This window comes from Petaurus breviceps, unplaced genomic scaffold, assembly GCF_028583685.1.
Source record: "Petaurus breviceps papuanus isolate PSGF00001 unplaced genomic scaffold, PetGlider_PUasm1.0 90845, whole genome shotgun sequence".
Lineage (NCBI taxonomy): Eukaryota > Metazoa > Chordata > Mammalia > Diprotodontia > Petauridae > Petaurus > Petaurus breviceps.
This window is the reverse complement of record NW_027187359.1, coordinates 15,193,174-15,205,576: the sequence shown is the minus strand read 5'-3', so window position 1 is coordinate 15,205,576 and position 12,403 is coordinate 15,193,174. Positions and strand designations below refer to the sequence as shown.

Here is a 12,403-nt window from a genome sequence, read left to right as displayed (position 1 = left end):
AGAGGTATGATGGACTATACCTCTGTCTTCCAAGATAAACCCCTAGCTAAGTTTTGAGTAATCCATCACCAGGCTAGCTAGAGAAGGAAGGATTTTTCAGCCACAGCAACTCTGGAAATTCATCTTAAGGAGTAGAGGCCTTGCAGTCTGTCAGTACTCACATTGATGGCTGGATCCCTAAAGTTTCATTAAATGACTTTGTGGATTAGTATAATGACAGGGTTTCAAATTTTTTTAACAAAAATTTAACAAGAAGAAACCATTGTCTAGCCTCAGATACTCGGCACCTAACTGGCTGTGTAACCTTGAGCAAGTTACTTAACCCCAATTGCTTAAAAAAAGAAGAAGGAGAAACAATTGTCCCAAAATTGACAAAGTGATAAAAAGAGAGAAATCTGAAAGTGTACCATTAAGATAAAATAAAAATTACTCTCTCTGTATGAATATAGATATACAGATTTTGTGTGTGTGTGTGATACACATATATAAAAGGCTTAAGCTGCACTAACACTTTTGGGATACCTTGTATATTACAATATTACTGTTTCTTTATCTCTCTCATCTCATACATACCACACACACTCATTTATATATGTGTATGACATTTTATTTTTCACGCATATATAACATACAATACTTATTATATATAAATTTAGAAATAAATCTGTGTATACATACACAGATATTCACACACACATATACACACACTTGATTGTAGGAGTGTAGGTGGCAACTCATCTAAAGTTTATAGTCTTAGAGAGTTACCTTGGGATCAGAGGGGTTTATCGATACATTCATGGCCTATAGCCAGTGTGTAACAAAAGTGGAATTTGAACTCAGGTCTTCTCTATTTTCAAGTCCAGTCCTCTATTCACTACACTATGGTGCCTCTCAAAGGTAAATATGGACTATCAAACACAATGCACCATATGGAACAGCCAGAAGAAACAATAAATTATCCTTTTATGTAATATAAAGATGAAATATTGGGAGAAATCACAGTATTTTAAGAAGATATTTTCAAAACCTGAATAATGAAAACTGAGAACTAAAGTATTCATTTGAGAATGTGTTCTAAACAGATGATATAAATGGGTATCTGAGTAAAAATGACAGCTACTGTTCACCATGAAATCATATCAATTATTCAGTGAAAAAGGGAGCATCAGAGATCTCTCCTGAATGATGCCGCACAATGGCCAGAGCCATGAAGGTAGGAATAACTTGGAGTAATGCCTGATTGTTCTAGACAGATTCCAAAGAAAAGATGGACATTCAACAGACATAAGCTTTATAGTACTTTTACAGATTTTGATCTTTTTATCCTACAAGCCGCATGGGTCCAAAGCATTTAACAAATTATGTAGTTCAGAATCATAAAGATGCCAAAAATCTTTCAGCTGCTAACTTAACACCTTCCCGATGAAAAGGATTACTTTGTGAATGATGTATTAAAGCCTTTCACTTTCCAATATTTTTTGCCGACTACCTCAAAATATAAAAGGACCTCCATCAAGGAAGCACCCAGACCTACTAATGTGTCAATGGACATTAAAAATATAATCCATATTATAAGTCTACATTAAAATAAAGTGAACTGTCTAAACACATAGTGATTTCATCACAAAGAAGCTATTGCCTGAATTCTAATGTATCTCTTTTTCTCCTAAGACAGCAATGGTCTGAAATTATTATTTTGATTAAACGTAGATGAGAACTGTAGAATCACTTTGGGCATTTCTAGACTGCCTCTGCTGGAGTTGGAAAATATATCACTCCATTTTTTGGAAGGAGGGGAGGAACTCACAGAATTTAACCTAGGAAAGTGATAAATGAGAAGAAAACAGGATTAGGAAAGAGGAAACTGAAGTTCCAATCCTAGCTCCTTTACTAAACTGTGTGTTCTAGGAAAAGTAGACTTACCTTGAGAGACCTTAGATTTCTCAGGGGAAAATTGAAGAAGGTGGACTAAAGGGACCAAGTCCCTTTCAGTTCTATCATTCTATTTCATTAAGTCAGTGGAAACCAATGACTACCATCCTCATTCAGGGTTTCTCAAATTGTACCCGGTATTCATACAGTTCTACATATGAGGTCCACGCCAGGATGATCTCTATATTGAACTCAGCTACAAGTATCATATACAAAAGTCCCATTCTCTTTTTTTCCTAGTTATTCCTCATGCTCATTTGTCTATGTGATGGTTTGTTATTAATATTATGGTAAACACTTATTATGCTGTGATCTTACAAATAAACTTCCCCTCTTTCTTTAAAGGAAAAAAAAACCTTTTTGATACCTTGGAAATAGCATAACTGAAATTTGATTTAAGAATTAAACCTTAAAAGTATGATGTTATTTGGAAAATAAATGCTTATACCAGAACAGCTATATAATTTTCAGGATTAATATGAGAATAGGTTTTTTTTAACTCACTTCACATTTACTTCACTTTTGCAGACTGTGATTTTACAGAAAACATTAATTGGGAGTAATAGTTCTTCTGTTCTTCAGGGTAGATGTCCAATTGCTTTAATTAAAACTTTAAAAATTCAAACATGATAAATTCTAAATAGTAATTCAAATTAATAATTCACAGCATCAGAGACCAGTGATTTCTAGTGAAATTTAAGAAACCCCTTAAAAGTAATAAAAAAAAAAAAGACATAGTATTGAAATTAACCTGTATAGCCCAGCGTGTTGGCACCTGGCAGCAATAGAAAATCTTCAGACGATCCAATATAGAAGTATTCTTATTCTCAAACTGGTCTGCAAGAGCCTGCAAACAAAATAATAATGATGCAAGTGTAAGTAATTTGTACACAGAAAAGACTGCTCTAATAACATGTGACTTAAAATTTTTAAAGCAATTTAACAAAACCACAAATAAAAACCTGACTAGGAAAAATAGTTTTATTTAACCACAAAAATCCAGTTCTCCACAGGCATATATTCTGGATATTTAAAGAACATCTATTTTCATATATGTTAATACAAACAAATTCTAATTAGCATTTCCATTACAATTCTAATGAGTACTGGAATAAGTAAAATCCCACTGACCAATTAAAGACTTAATTGCTTAAGAATACTTTCCTCTTTATTGATCATAAAGAAAAGCACATTATCCTGACTATAAAGTTTTCCTCAATATTACTGAAATATAGCTTTGATTAAAGCAATTATCATATTTGTAGTTGGAGTGGAAAAACTGGATGACAGATGAGCAGAGGACTCATGTGTAGCATACTCTAGAATAACACATGGCCATGGAACATTAGGAAACTATACCAACAAACAGAACAGCATGGCACTGAAGCAGTCTTCTTTGAAAAAGCACTGCACCTCTACAATGCCCTAAGGGCTAATAAGTAATGCAAACAGTGACCAGTTATCTAAACAGCAGCTACAGATGTAACAGTTTTGACATAATCTGTGTTATTAAAATTAATATAGAAATTCTCTTTCACAAGCACACAAACACAGAACAACATCACCAGGATCACAAAAGAGCTTAGATCCAGCTTCACAAGGATATTGGAAAAGTGACATTTTCTTTTCACCTCCAAATTCCTACAGATCTTTACTCAACTCTGAATCGTCATGACCTTCTTTGCATAAATCACATCTTTTTATATGGCTTGATTGGTTTAATTTGCTGCATGGCTACAAGGATTTAGTCTCTAATGAATTAAAAGTCATTCAAAGAGAGGTGCTTGGTGGGTGTAAGGAGACTGACTCGTTACCTCCTATCCTCCAGAAAATGGAATTTGCAAAAAGAAAGTAAAGGATGTCAAGAAAGAGCTGTATAAGTGAAAAAAACAAAACAAAACCATACAACCATGCTAGTCACGTGGCAAGAAAAAGTGATAACCTTTAGACAGTCAACATGTTCCACTGGTATCCTTTCAAAAGAATGCAAGGAAGACCCTGAATATGTTGGCTGGACTGACCTGTACAAATTTATAGGAGAGCATGGACAGGGGCAGCCACAGATGGATTATAAACGGCATTACCAGAGGGAACATAATAGCTCCACTGGAATACTGAAGATTATAGGACGATGGATTTAGAGCTCAAAGAAACCTTAGAGGCCATTAAGTCTAACTCTTTCATTTTATAGATGAGGAAACAGATGCTGATTTGAATTAGTACTTTCACAAAAGGTGTTTGGAGTGAACTCCTAACAAAAGTCTTAAGTGACATATTCATTTCAACACACCTTCAAGATGTCTTCTAAAATGTAAAAGGTTAAACAAAGTAATAAATCCTTCCTGGATTGAATACTCACACTAATTTTAGAGTTGTAAAGAACCACAATGGGACAGTTAGGTGGCGGATGGAGCACCAGGCCTGAAATCAGGAAAAGTCATCTTCCTGAGTTCAAATACAGCCTCAGACACTTTACTAGCTGTTTGACCCTGGGCAAGTCATTTAACCCTATCTCCCTCACTTTCCCCATATCTAAAATGACCTGGAGAAGGAAATGGCAAACCACTCCAGTATCTTTGCCAAGAAGACCTCATATGGGGTCATGAAGAGTATGTAATGAAGAGTTAGACACAACTGAACAACAACAAGGTGAGATATGTTTTTAGGAAGCTAGGTGGCTCAGTGGATAGAGAGCTCAGTCTGGAGTCAGGAAGAGCCGATTTCAAACCCGTCCTTAGATACTCGTTTGCTGTATGGCCCTGGACAAGGTACTTTTTCCCTTAATTCACTCAAAAAGGAAATGGCAAACCACTGCAGTCTCATTGCCAAGATATAGGGCCACAAAGAGTTGGACTCAACTGAACAACTAGATTTTCTAGTCTTATACACATTTGATAACTGAAGAAGTTGAAGGCCCTCTCTTCCACAAGTCCCCTCCTTTTCTCATCCCTTTCCCCTCCTACTTCCCTGTAGAATAAGATATATTCTATACCCAGGTGAGTGGGTATGTTATTCCCTCTTTGTGCCAGTCCTGATGAGAGTAAGGTTCTGTAATGGTAAGGGAATTTGAAGATCTTGCCTGCCCTTTAATGGGCCTCAGAGCCCAACAAGAGAAGCTTGCTTATGGGGAGGCTTGTTTTTTAGGAAGGTACACCTTTTGTTACTTTGTAATTGGGCAGTGGGTCATGAGGGTTGTGATGTCTTCTGACCCTAGAGAAAACTATATACATAAACCCTGGCTTGATGTTTTGCTTTGTGGCTTCCTTATGGGAAGAGTTGTGTGATTTGGCTAGACAAGACTCTGGACAGTCATTGAGCCCTATGGCTTTGAAAACCCAGATGTTGGTGCTTCTCTCTCTAGTAACTAACATTGTATGTATGTAGTGGTCAGACAACTAGAAGCCCTGTCTGTTGTTCTGTTGAATTGTGTTATTTCCTCTATATTTTTTTGTCTGCTTATAATTTCTGTTTGTATTGTCTGAAGTTCGGGGTGCTGACTTTTTCCCCTGAACTGAGTGAATGATATATGCTTAATTAAAGTAAGATTGTTAACCCCTTTTGAGTTGCTTTCCTTTAGAAAAGCAAATCAAAGAACTTGTGCTAGCAGCCATCCTGGGTAAGATAGGGTGCTTGCTATTACAAATTCAAGCACTACACCCTCTCCCCTTCTTCCCCTTCATCATAAAAGCTCTTTTGACCTTCTTTTATATAAGGTAATTTACCCTATTCTACCTCTCTCTTTCTCCTCCCAGTACATTCCTCTTTCTCACCTCTTAATTTTATTTTTTTAGATATTGTTCCATCATATTCAATTTGCACCCAAGCTCTCTGTGTATGCTCTTTCTAAGTGCCTTAATGAAAAAGTTCTTAGGAGTTACAAGTATCATCTTCCTACATCTAGGAATGTAAACAGTTTAACTCTGTTGTTGAATCCCTTATGATTTCTCTTTCCTGTTTACCTTTATGCTTCTCTTAAATCTTGTATTTGAAAGTCAAATTTTCTAGTCAGCTCTGGTCTTTTCATCAGGAATGATTGAATGTCCTCTATTTCATTAAAGAGCCACCATTCAGTTTGGCTGAATAGGTGATTCTTGGTTGTAAAACGACGCCTTTGCCCTTCGGAATATCATACTCCAAGCCCCTGATCTTTTCATGTAGAAGCTGTTAAATCTTGTGCTCTGCAGAATGTAGCTCCACTATATTTCAATTGTTTCTTTCTGGCTGCTTTCTATTTGACCTGGGAGCTCTGGAATTTGGCTATAATATTCCTGGACATTTTCATCTTGGGGTCTCTTTCTGGAGGTGAATGGTGGATTCTTTTCATTTCTATTTCATTGTCTAGTTCTAAACCATCAGGGCAGTTTTCCTTGATAATTTCTTGAAAGATGATGTCTAGACTCTTTTTTTAATTTAGTCTAATAATTCTTAGATCATCTCTCCTTGATCTATTTTCCAGGTCAGCCATTTTTCCGATTGGAAATTTCAATTTCCTTCCCCCCCCCCCCATTCTTTTGATTTTGTTTGTTTCTTGAAATCTCATGGAATCATTAGCTTCTACCTACCCAATTCTAACTTTTAGGACTTATTTTCTTCAATGAGCTTTTGTATCTCTTTTTCCATTTTGACCAATTCTAATTTTTAAGGAGTTCTCTTCAGTGACCTTTTGTACTTTTCTATTTGGTCAGTTCTGCTTTTTAAGGCATTTTTCTCTTCAGTGGATTTTCATGTCTCTTTTATCATCTGGCCTATTCTGTTTTTTGGGGTGTTATTTTCTTCATTTGTTTATTCCTCTTTGATTCTCTGATTTAAGCTGTTGATTCTTTTTTCATGATTTTCTTACATCACTCTCATGTCTTTTCCCAATTTTTCCTCTACTTTTCTTATCTGATTTTTAAAATCTTTTTTGAGCTTTTACATGGAATGAGACCAATTCACAATTTTGGGGGGGCTTTGAATATACCAGTTTTAACCTTGTTGTCTTCTTCTGTCTTTGTTTTGATCTTCCCTGTTAGCACAGTCACTTTTTATGGTCAGCTTCTTTTTGTTGTTGTTTGTTCATTTTTCCAGTCTATTTCTTGACATTTAACTTATTAAAATGGGGCTCTGCTTCCACAGTGGAGGGGCAAGCTTCAGGTTTTTCATACAGCTATTTTCAGAGCTAGTTCTGGGAGTCTGTAAGTTTTCAGTTCTTCTGAGGTGCAATGATCTAAGGAGAGGTGTGTTTACTAGTCTCCCAGCCTATGCTTTAGTCTATGAGCAATCACAAGCATTCTTTTCCACCCTGAAACTGGGACCAGAGTCCCCAGTTTCCAGTGGCCCCAAATTCTGGTGCACTAGTGCTCCACTTTGCCCTGGGACTGCAACCTAGGACTACAACACAAATTCGCATATAGGCAATGCAAGAGAGTCCTACACCTTGTGCAATAAAGTGACCTCTATATTCTCCTTCTGACCAGTTGTATAGTCCCCTTACTCTCTGTGGACTGAAAGGTGTGAAAGGTGCCACTGCTGTCACTGATTCAGTTACTAATCAAGGCCTGCTGCTGGTTTGCTGGGGCTGAGTCTGTTATTATGCAGTTTGTGCTGGAACTGGTCTGTGTTCCACTCTCAACCTGGTGTGACAGACCTTTCCTGTCATCCATCTAAGCCCTCTTGGGCTGCAAAATTGTTTTACCCCATACTTTTATGGATTCTACCACTTCAGAATTCATTTTGAGCTATTATTTAAAATTCTTTGGAGAGGAATTTGGGAGAGCTCAGACAAGTCCTTGCCTTTTCTCCACCATCTTGGCTCTACCCCCCCAGAAATGCTTTTAATTATATAAATCCTATTGCAGCATACATACAAAATCTAGTAACTACTTATTGTTCTATGTAAGGTACTGCCTTAAAACAGTTTTGCTGCTAATAGGATAAGAAGCAGTATTTTGTTATAAAGGGAAAAAAAAATTAGTCATCTTGGGAAAAAAATATAAGGTAATGTTCCTTACATAGGTGAACAGTTTCATAGCTGAAATCTGTGTGTAAAAAACCCCCAGTTTTCAAGTAGGATGTGAGCACTCTGGTTTCCAAGAGGGGCAGAAAATAAATTTTTTGCATAAATAAAAGACTTTAGTCATCTTATTAATTTTGTATATGAACAGTCTGGTTGAACAGAACAGAGAAAGAACTTTTATTTGCTAAAAACTCATAAAATGTGAGTGTGAAGAAGCACAAATTTCATAAGGACAAAATGTTAAGAAGACAGGTTGAGGCTCCACCAAGAACAAAGAGAATGAGGAATCCCAGAAGCTGAAATGAGAGAGATGAGTACCTGACCAGTCTAAACATTCATACTTAAGTGATATTTGTGAGAGGGCTGGGAGCTGCCTATACCATAATTGAATTTATGTACCACTTCCACCATAAAACATTGTGTACATTCTCAGTGTGAGACAACACTGATTACCTCACTCTTTTGTCCATCCAAGAAGACTTTCAGTTCTTTCGTCAAATACATTCAGAACAAATTAAGACATAATGATACTTTTAAACCATCTTGGTCAAAATATTTTGAAAGTTTTTTGGCTTTCCTTCATAGAAACTAAACAAAAGGGTTTCATAGTTCTGTCCAGTGTTCTTTAGCTGGAGGAATAAGAAAAAAGAAAGGGAGAATGACTTCTAGTTTCAAACATATGGTTACAATACTGGAATAAAGAAATCATTGAATGATTTCATGAAAAAGAAAAAAAAATTATCTCATACCTTCCAACATACAGTTCTCCAGTAGAAGAACTTTGCTTACTCTTTATTCCTCACTACTCTCCACACTCTCCCTCTGCCACCACGAGGCATGCCTTTGATTAGATTAGCCCAAGTAGATTCTTTCTGCTATTAGTTGATTCAGCTATTAGTAGATTCTTTCTTACCTCTCCATCTACAGGTCACTCACTCTCCCTACTTCCACAATGACTTCAGCATTTGCCTCACAGTAGTATTCCTCAAGAGCTGACTAACATTTTTGATAATTTCAGTAGTCCCATTGATGCCCCCTCTCGCACTCTGGTTTGACAATATCCTCGGTGATCCAAAACCTTCATCTCTGCCCTACCTCAACCACCAATGGAGGGACACCTTAAATTATGAATTAAAATGACTACCTCCTAGCTGATTACAATGTCTCATCTTTCCCAATCCAATCCAATAAGCACTTATTAAGTGCCTACTATGTACAGAGCACTTTATTAGGCATTAGGAATACAAAGAAAAAGTGAAAAATAATCTCGGCTCCAAGGACCATTCTACTGGAAGTACATTCTACTGGAAAGTAATCTGTTCCCACTGTCACCCTCCAGAACTTGTTCTTAGCCCTCAATTTCAAGTTTCCATGCTTCTCCTATCCTATAGTGATCCACTTTCCTAAAGCACTGTCCTTCCCTCTTGGATTCCTAATCCTCTTTGTCTTCAAGCTCCCTGTCTTTGTCCCCAAGTTTAAATCCTTTTTTTCAATAAAGATTTAGTTCCTCTGGTACTTCCTCTGCTTCCCATCTATTCCTGTTGAAAGCACTCTACTTCCTCAAACTTTTCTAGAGCAGTTTGTATCTCTCCTTTCACTTTTACCTCCAACCAAGTATATTATGCTAATTTGTGTACATGCACTCCACAAAAGTCCTATTCTAGGATCTCATGACCCTGGACTCTCAAAGGATAAAGACCCAAGAATAGACTATGCCTGCTGCCTAAGGACATGCCAAGCTAAGTAAAGAGATATTGTACATCACCAGAAGAATGGCCATGAGATGATGAATTCTCTGATTATGAAAACTCATGAAACAGAATGAATACAAAACAGCCTCAGGCTTGTGTGGTCCCTTATAATTTCCAGAGTTGCAACTGGAAGAATGGACAAAAAATAAAAATAGGAATCAAAGGAATTTGAGGATACCAATAATTTTCCTGATTTTAAATCATTCATAACCAATATATTAAAACTTAGAGAAGCCTAGAACTCCCATAAACACCACGGTAAAGGTCTAAAAATTCACCAGATGAAAGAATGAAGAGAATCTGCTATAAACTACACAAAAAGACAGCAAGAATCCTGTTGAATTTCAGAGCAAAGACAAGCCAGGGTAGGGGGAAGGGAAAGTGAAACAACCCAATTTCACAGGAGAAGATCAGGATAGCATGCTCAGTGCAACCAAATCAAGGATTCCATCCTCATCTGCAACAAAAGATGTCCAGACTGACATGATGACCAAACATGGAGCAACAAAGTAGGCCAATCTGTTCCAGAGTAGTAACCAGAATAGGATCACACATTGTACAGAGGTACAATCATCATCAAGAAACAGGGCCAGACCAGCACCAGGCTCAGTGCAGGGTAACTAAGAGCTCCATTTTCATCAATGGCAAGAGACAAGGTCAGTTAAACCAGCACCCCGGCCAGAGTTGTCATTTGAGGCAGGAGACAAGACCAAATGATTCTTGCAGAAAGTGGGGACTATACTTAGCCATCAAACTGATAATCTAGCAGTACCTACCCACTCTACCTAGGAATAGAGGAGTGAAGTTGTATCCATGAGCAGAAGCCTACAATCCAAAAACTGAGGCTGAAGATATGAATGAAGAGAATAAAAACAACATATATAATGATGAAATATCTTGGACTGAGAGGAACCTAAGAAGTAAATTCTGAAGAGAATAATGCTACAACATGTCCAAGTAAACTCTCAGAGAAAAGAATCTCCTGGCCACAAAGACTAAAAGAGCAACTGGAAGAAATAAAACAGATGAAAATGGCAAGTGAAAAAAAAGTGAAATGGGAAGGAGAATTAATACATTAGAAGAGGTAATAGTAAACCTTACTCAAGAATATAACTGTTCATGTGAGATCATCATTTAATGAACAAAGGTGATGCCTACTAAAAGAAATTAACTTTGTCCTTCCTAAAGAGAAACAGTACTTTCTTAATAAATCCTTGTTATAAATGAAACCAGAATGTCATGAACTTGAAACCACATCAGAGCATTAAGAATTAGATAACACTTCAGTAGGTCTCTAGTACAGCCCATACTCAAAAATGAATCCCCACTATAACACATATATCCAATGAGTGGTCAAAACAACCTCTATCCAAAGACTTCAATGAGGGCAAAATCAGGAATTACCAAGATAACCCATTCAATTTTGGAATAGCTTTTAACTGGTAAGAATTTTTGCTGAAAGCACCCTAATTTGCCTCTTTACAATTTACAATCACTGCTGCTGGTTTTGTTCTAGGCAACCAAATAGAACATATCTAATCCCTCTTCCACGTGGCAGAACTTAAAATATTTTAACATAGCTACAATCCCCCACCCATACAAGTCACCTCTTCATCAATTATAAAAGCATTCCCAGTTTCTTCAACCAGTTCTTATATATTATGTGGCATGGCTCCAGTATTGGGGAGGCTACAAAGGAAAGTATGGCAGAGAAAAGGTATTAGACTTACTACCAATCTGAAGGTCTACAGGACCACTGTGCTGACCTCATTGTTGTATGCCTGTGAAACCTGGACAGTCTACCAGCACCTGTAATGTTAATGGGAAATAAGATCTTCCTTACCCATTAATAGGCTTCATGTGGAGCCCATTATGGAAAGCTTGCTTAGGGGAAGTTTGCTTGTAGGAAGGCTTTCACACCTTTTGTTAATTTCTAATCAGGAGGGTTGGGATGCCTTCTGGCTCTAAAAAGGGTATACATACTCTGAGGTTTGGTGCTCACTCACTGGAAGTGTTCTTGTGATTTTTCCAGATGAGATTCTGGGTAGCGGTTAAGGAGCCCTCCTAGCTTTGAAAAACCCAGATGTTGGTGCTCCTCTCTCTGGTAACTATGTATGTAATGCCTTGGTCAGACAGTGGGATCTGTCTGTTGATCTGTGTTAATTTCTCAGACAGAAGCCCTGTCTATTGGTCTTTATTTCTCTATTTTCTTTTTTGATTTTCTCTGAAGTTCAGGGTGCTGACTTTTCCCCTGAACTAATGAATGTAATTAAAAAAGACTGTTGATCCCTTGAACAGCTATCTTTCCTAGTAAAGCAGACATAAGAACCTGTGCTAGCAGCCATCCTAGTGTGATAGTAATGGAATATAAAGATTCCCCTGTATTGGCTTGGTTTTCAAATTGATTGTGTTAAAACCCAGAGCTTGTTAATCCCACCTGTGGGATGGACTTGTTGATGTGAAAAGAGAGTCCTGAACTGGGAGGAGCTGGTGATGTAGATTTGGAGAGACAAGGGAGAGGCAGAAGAATTTTTTGGAAGCAGCACCCTCGTGGAGGCAGAGAGAGACTGAGAGGATTGCTGAGGGCCACTTTGAATTGCCCTGGACTTTTGAGACCTGCCCCCGGAGCTGCCAAGGACTGAGGAGACATGGCTGCTTTGTTGGTACTTTGTCTGTTTTGATGTTGTTTTGCCAGATTTGTCCACTGGTGAAAGACAGTCCTGTT

The 12,403-nt window shown here is 37.5% G+C and overlaps 1 protein-coding gene across 3 annotated transcripts in view; it reads right to left on the bottom strand.

Moving 5' to 3' along the window:
• TTC27 (tetratricopeptide repeat domain 27) overlaps positions 1 to 12,403 on the bottom strand; it is a 250,727-nt gene that overhangs the window by 94,280 nt on the left and 144,044 nt on the right. For all 3 annotated transcript variants that reach the window (XM_069072168.1, XM_069072169.1, XM_069072167.1), the window contains one exon: positions 2,684 to 2,779. In XM_069072168.1, the coding sequence (XP_068928269.1) occupies positions 2,684 to 2,779 (96 nt within the window). The remainder of the gene's footprint in view (positions 1 to 2,683; positions 2,780 to 12,403) is intronic.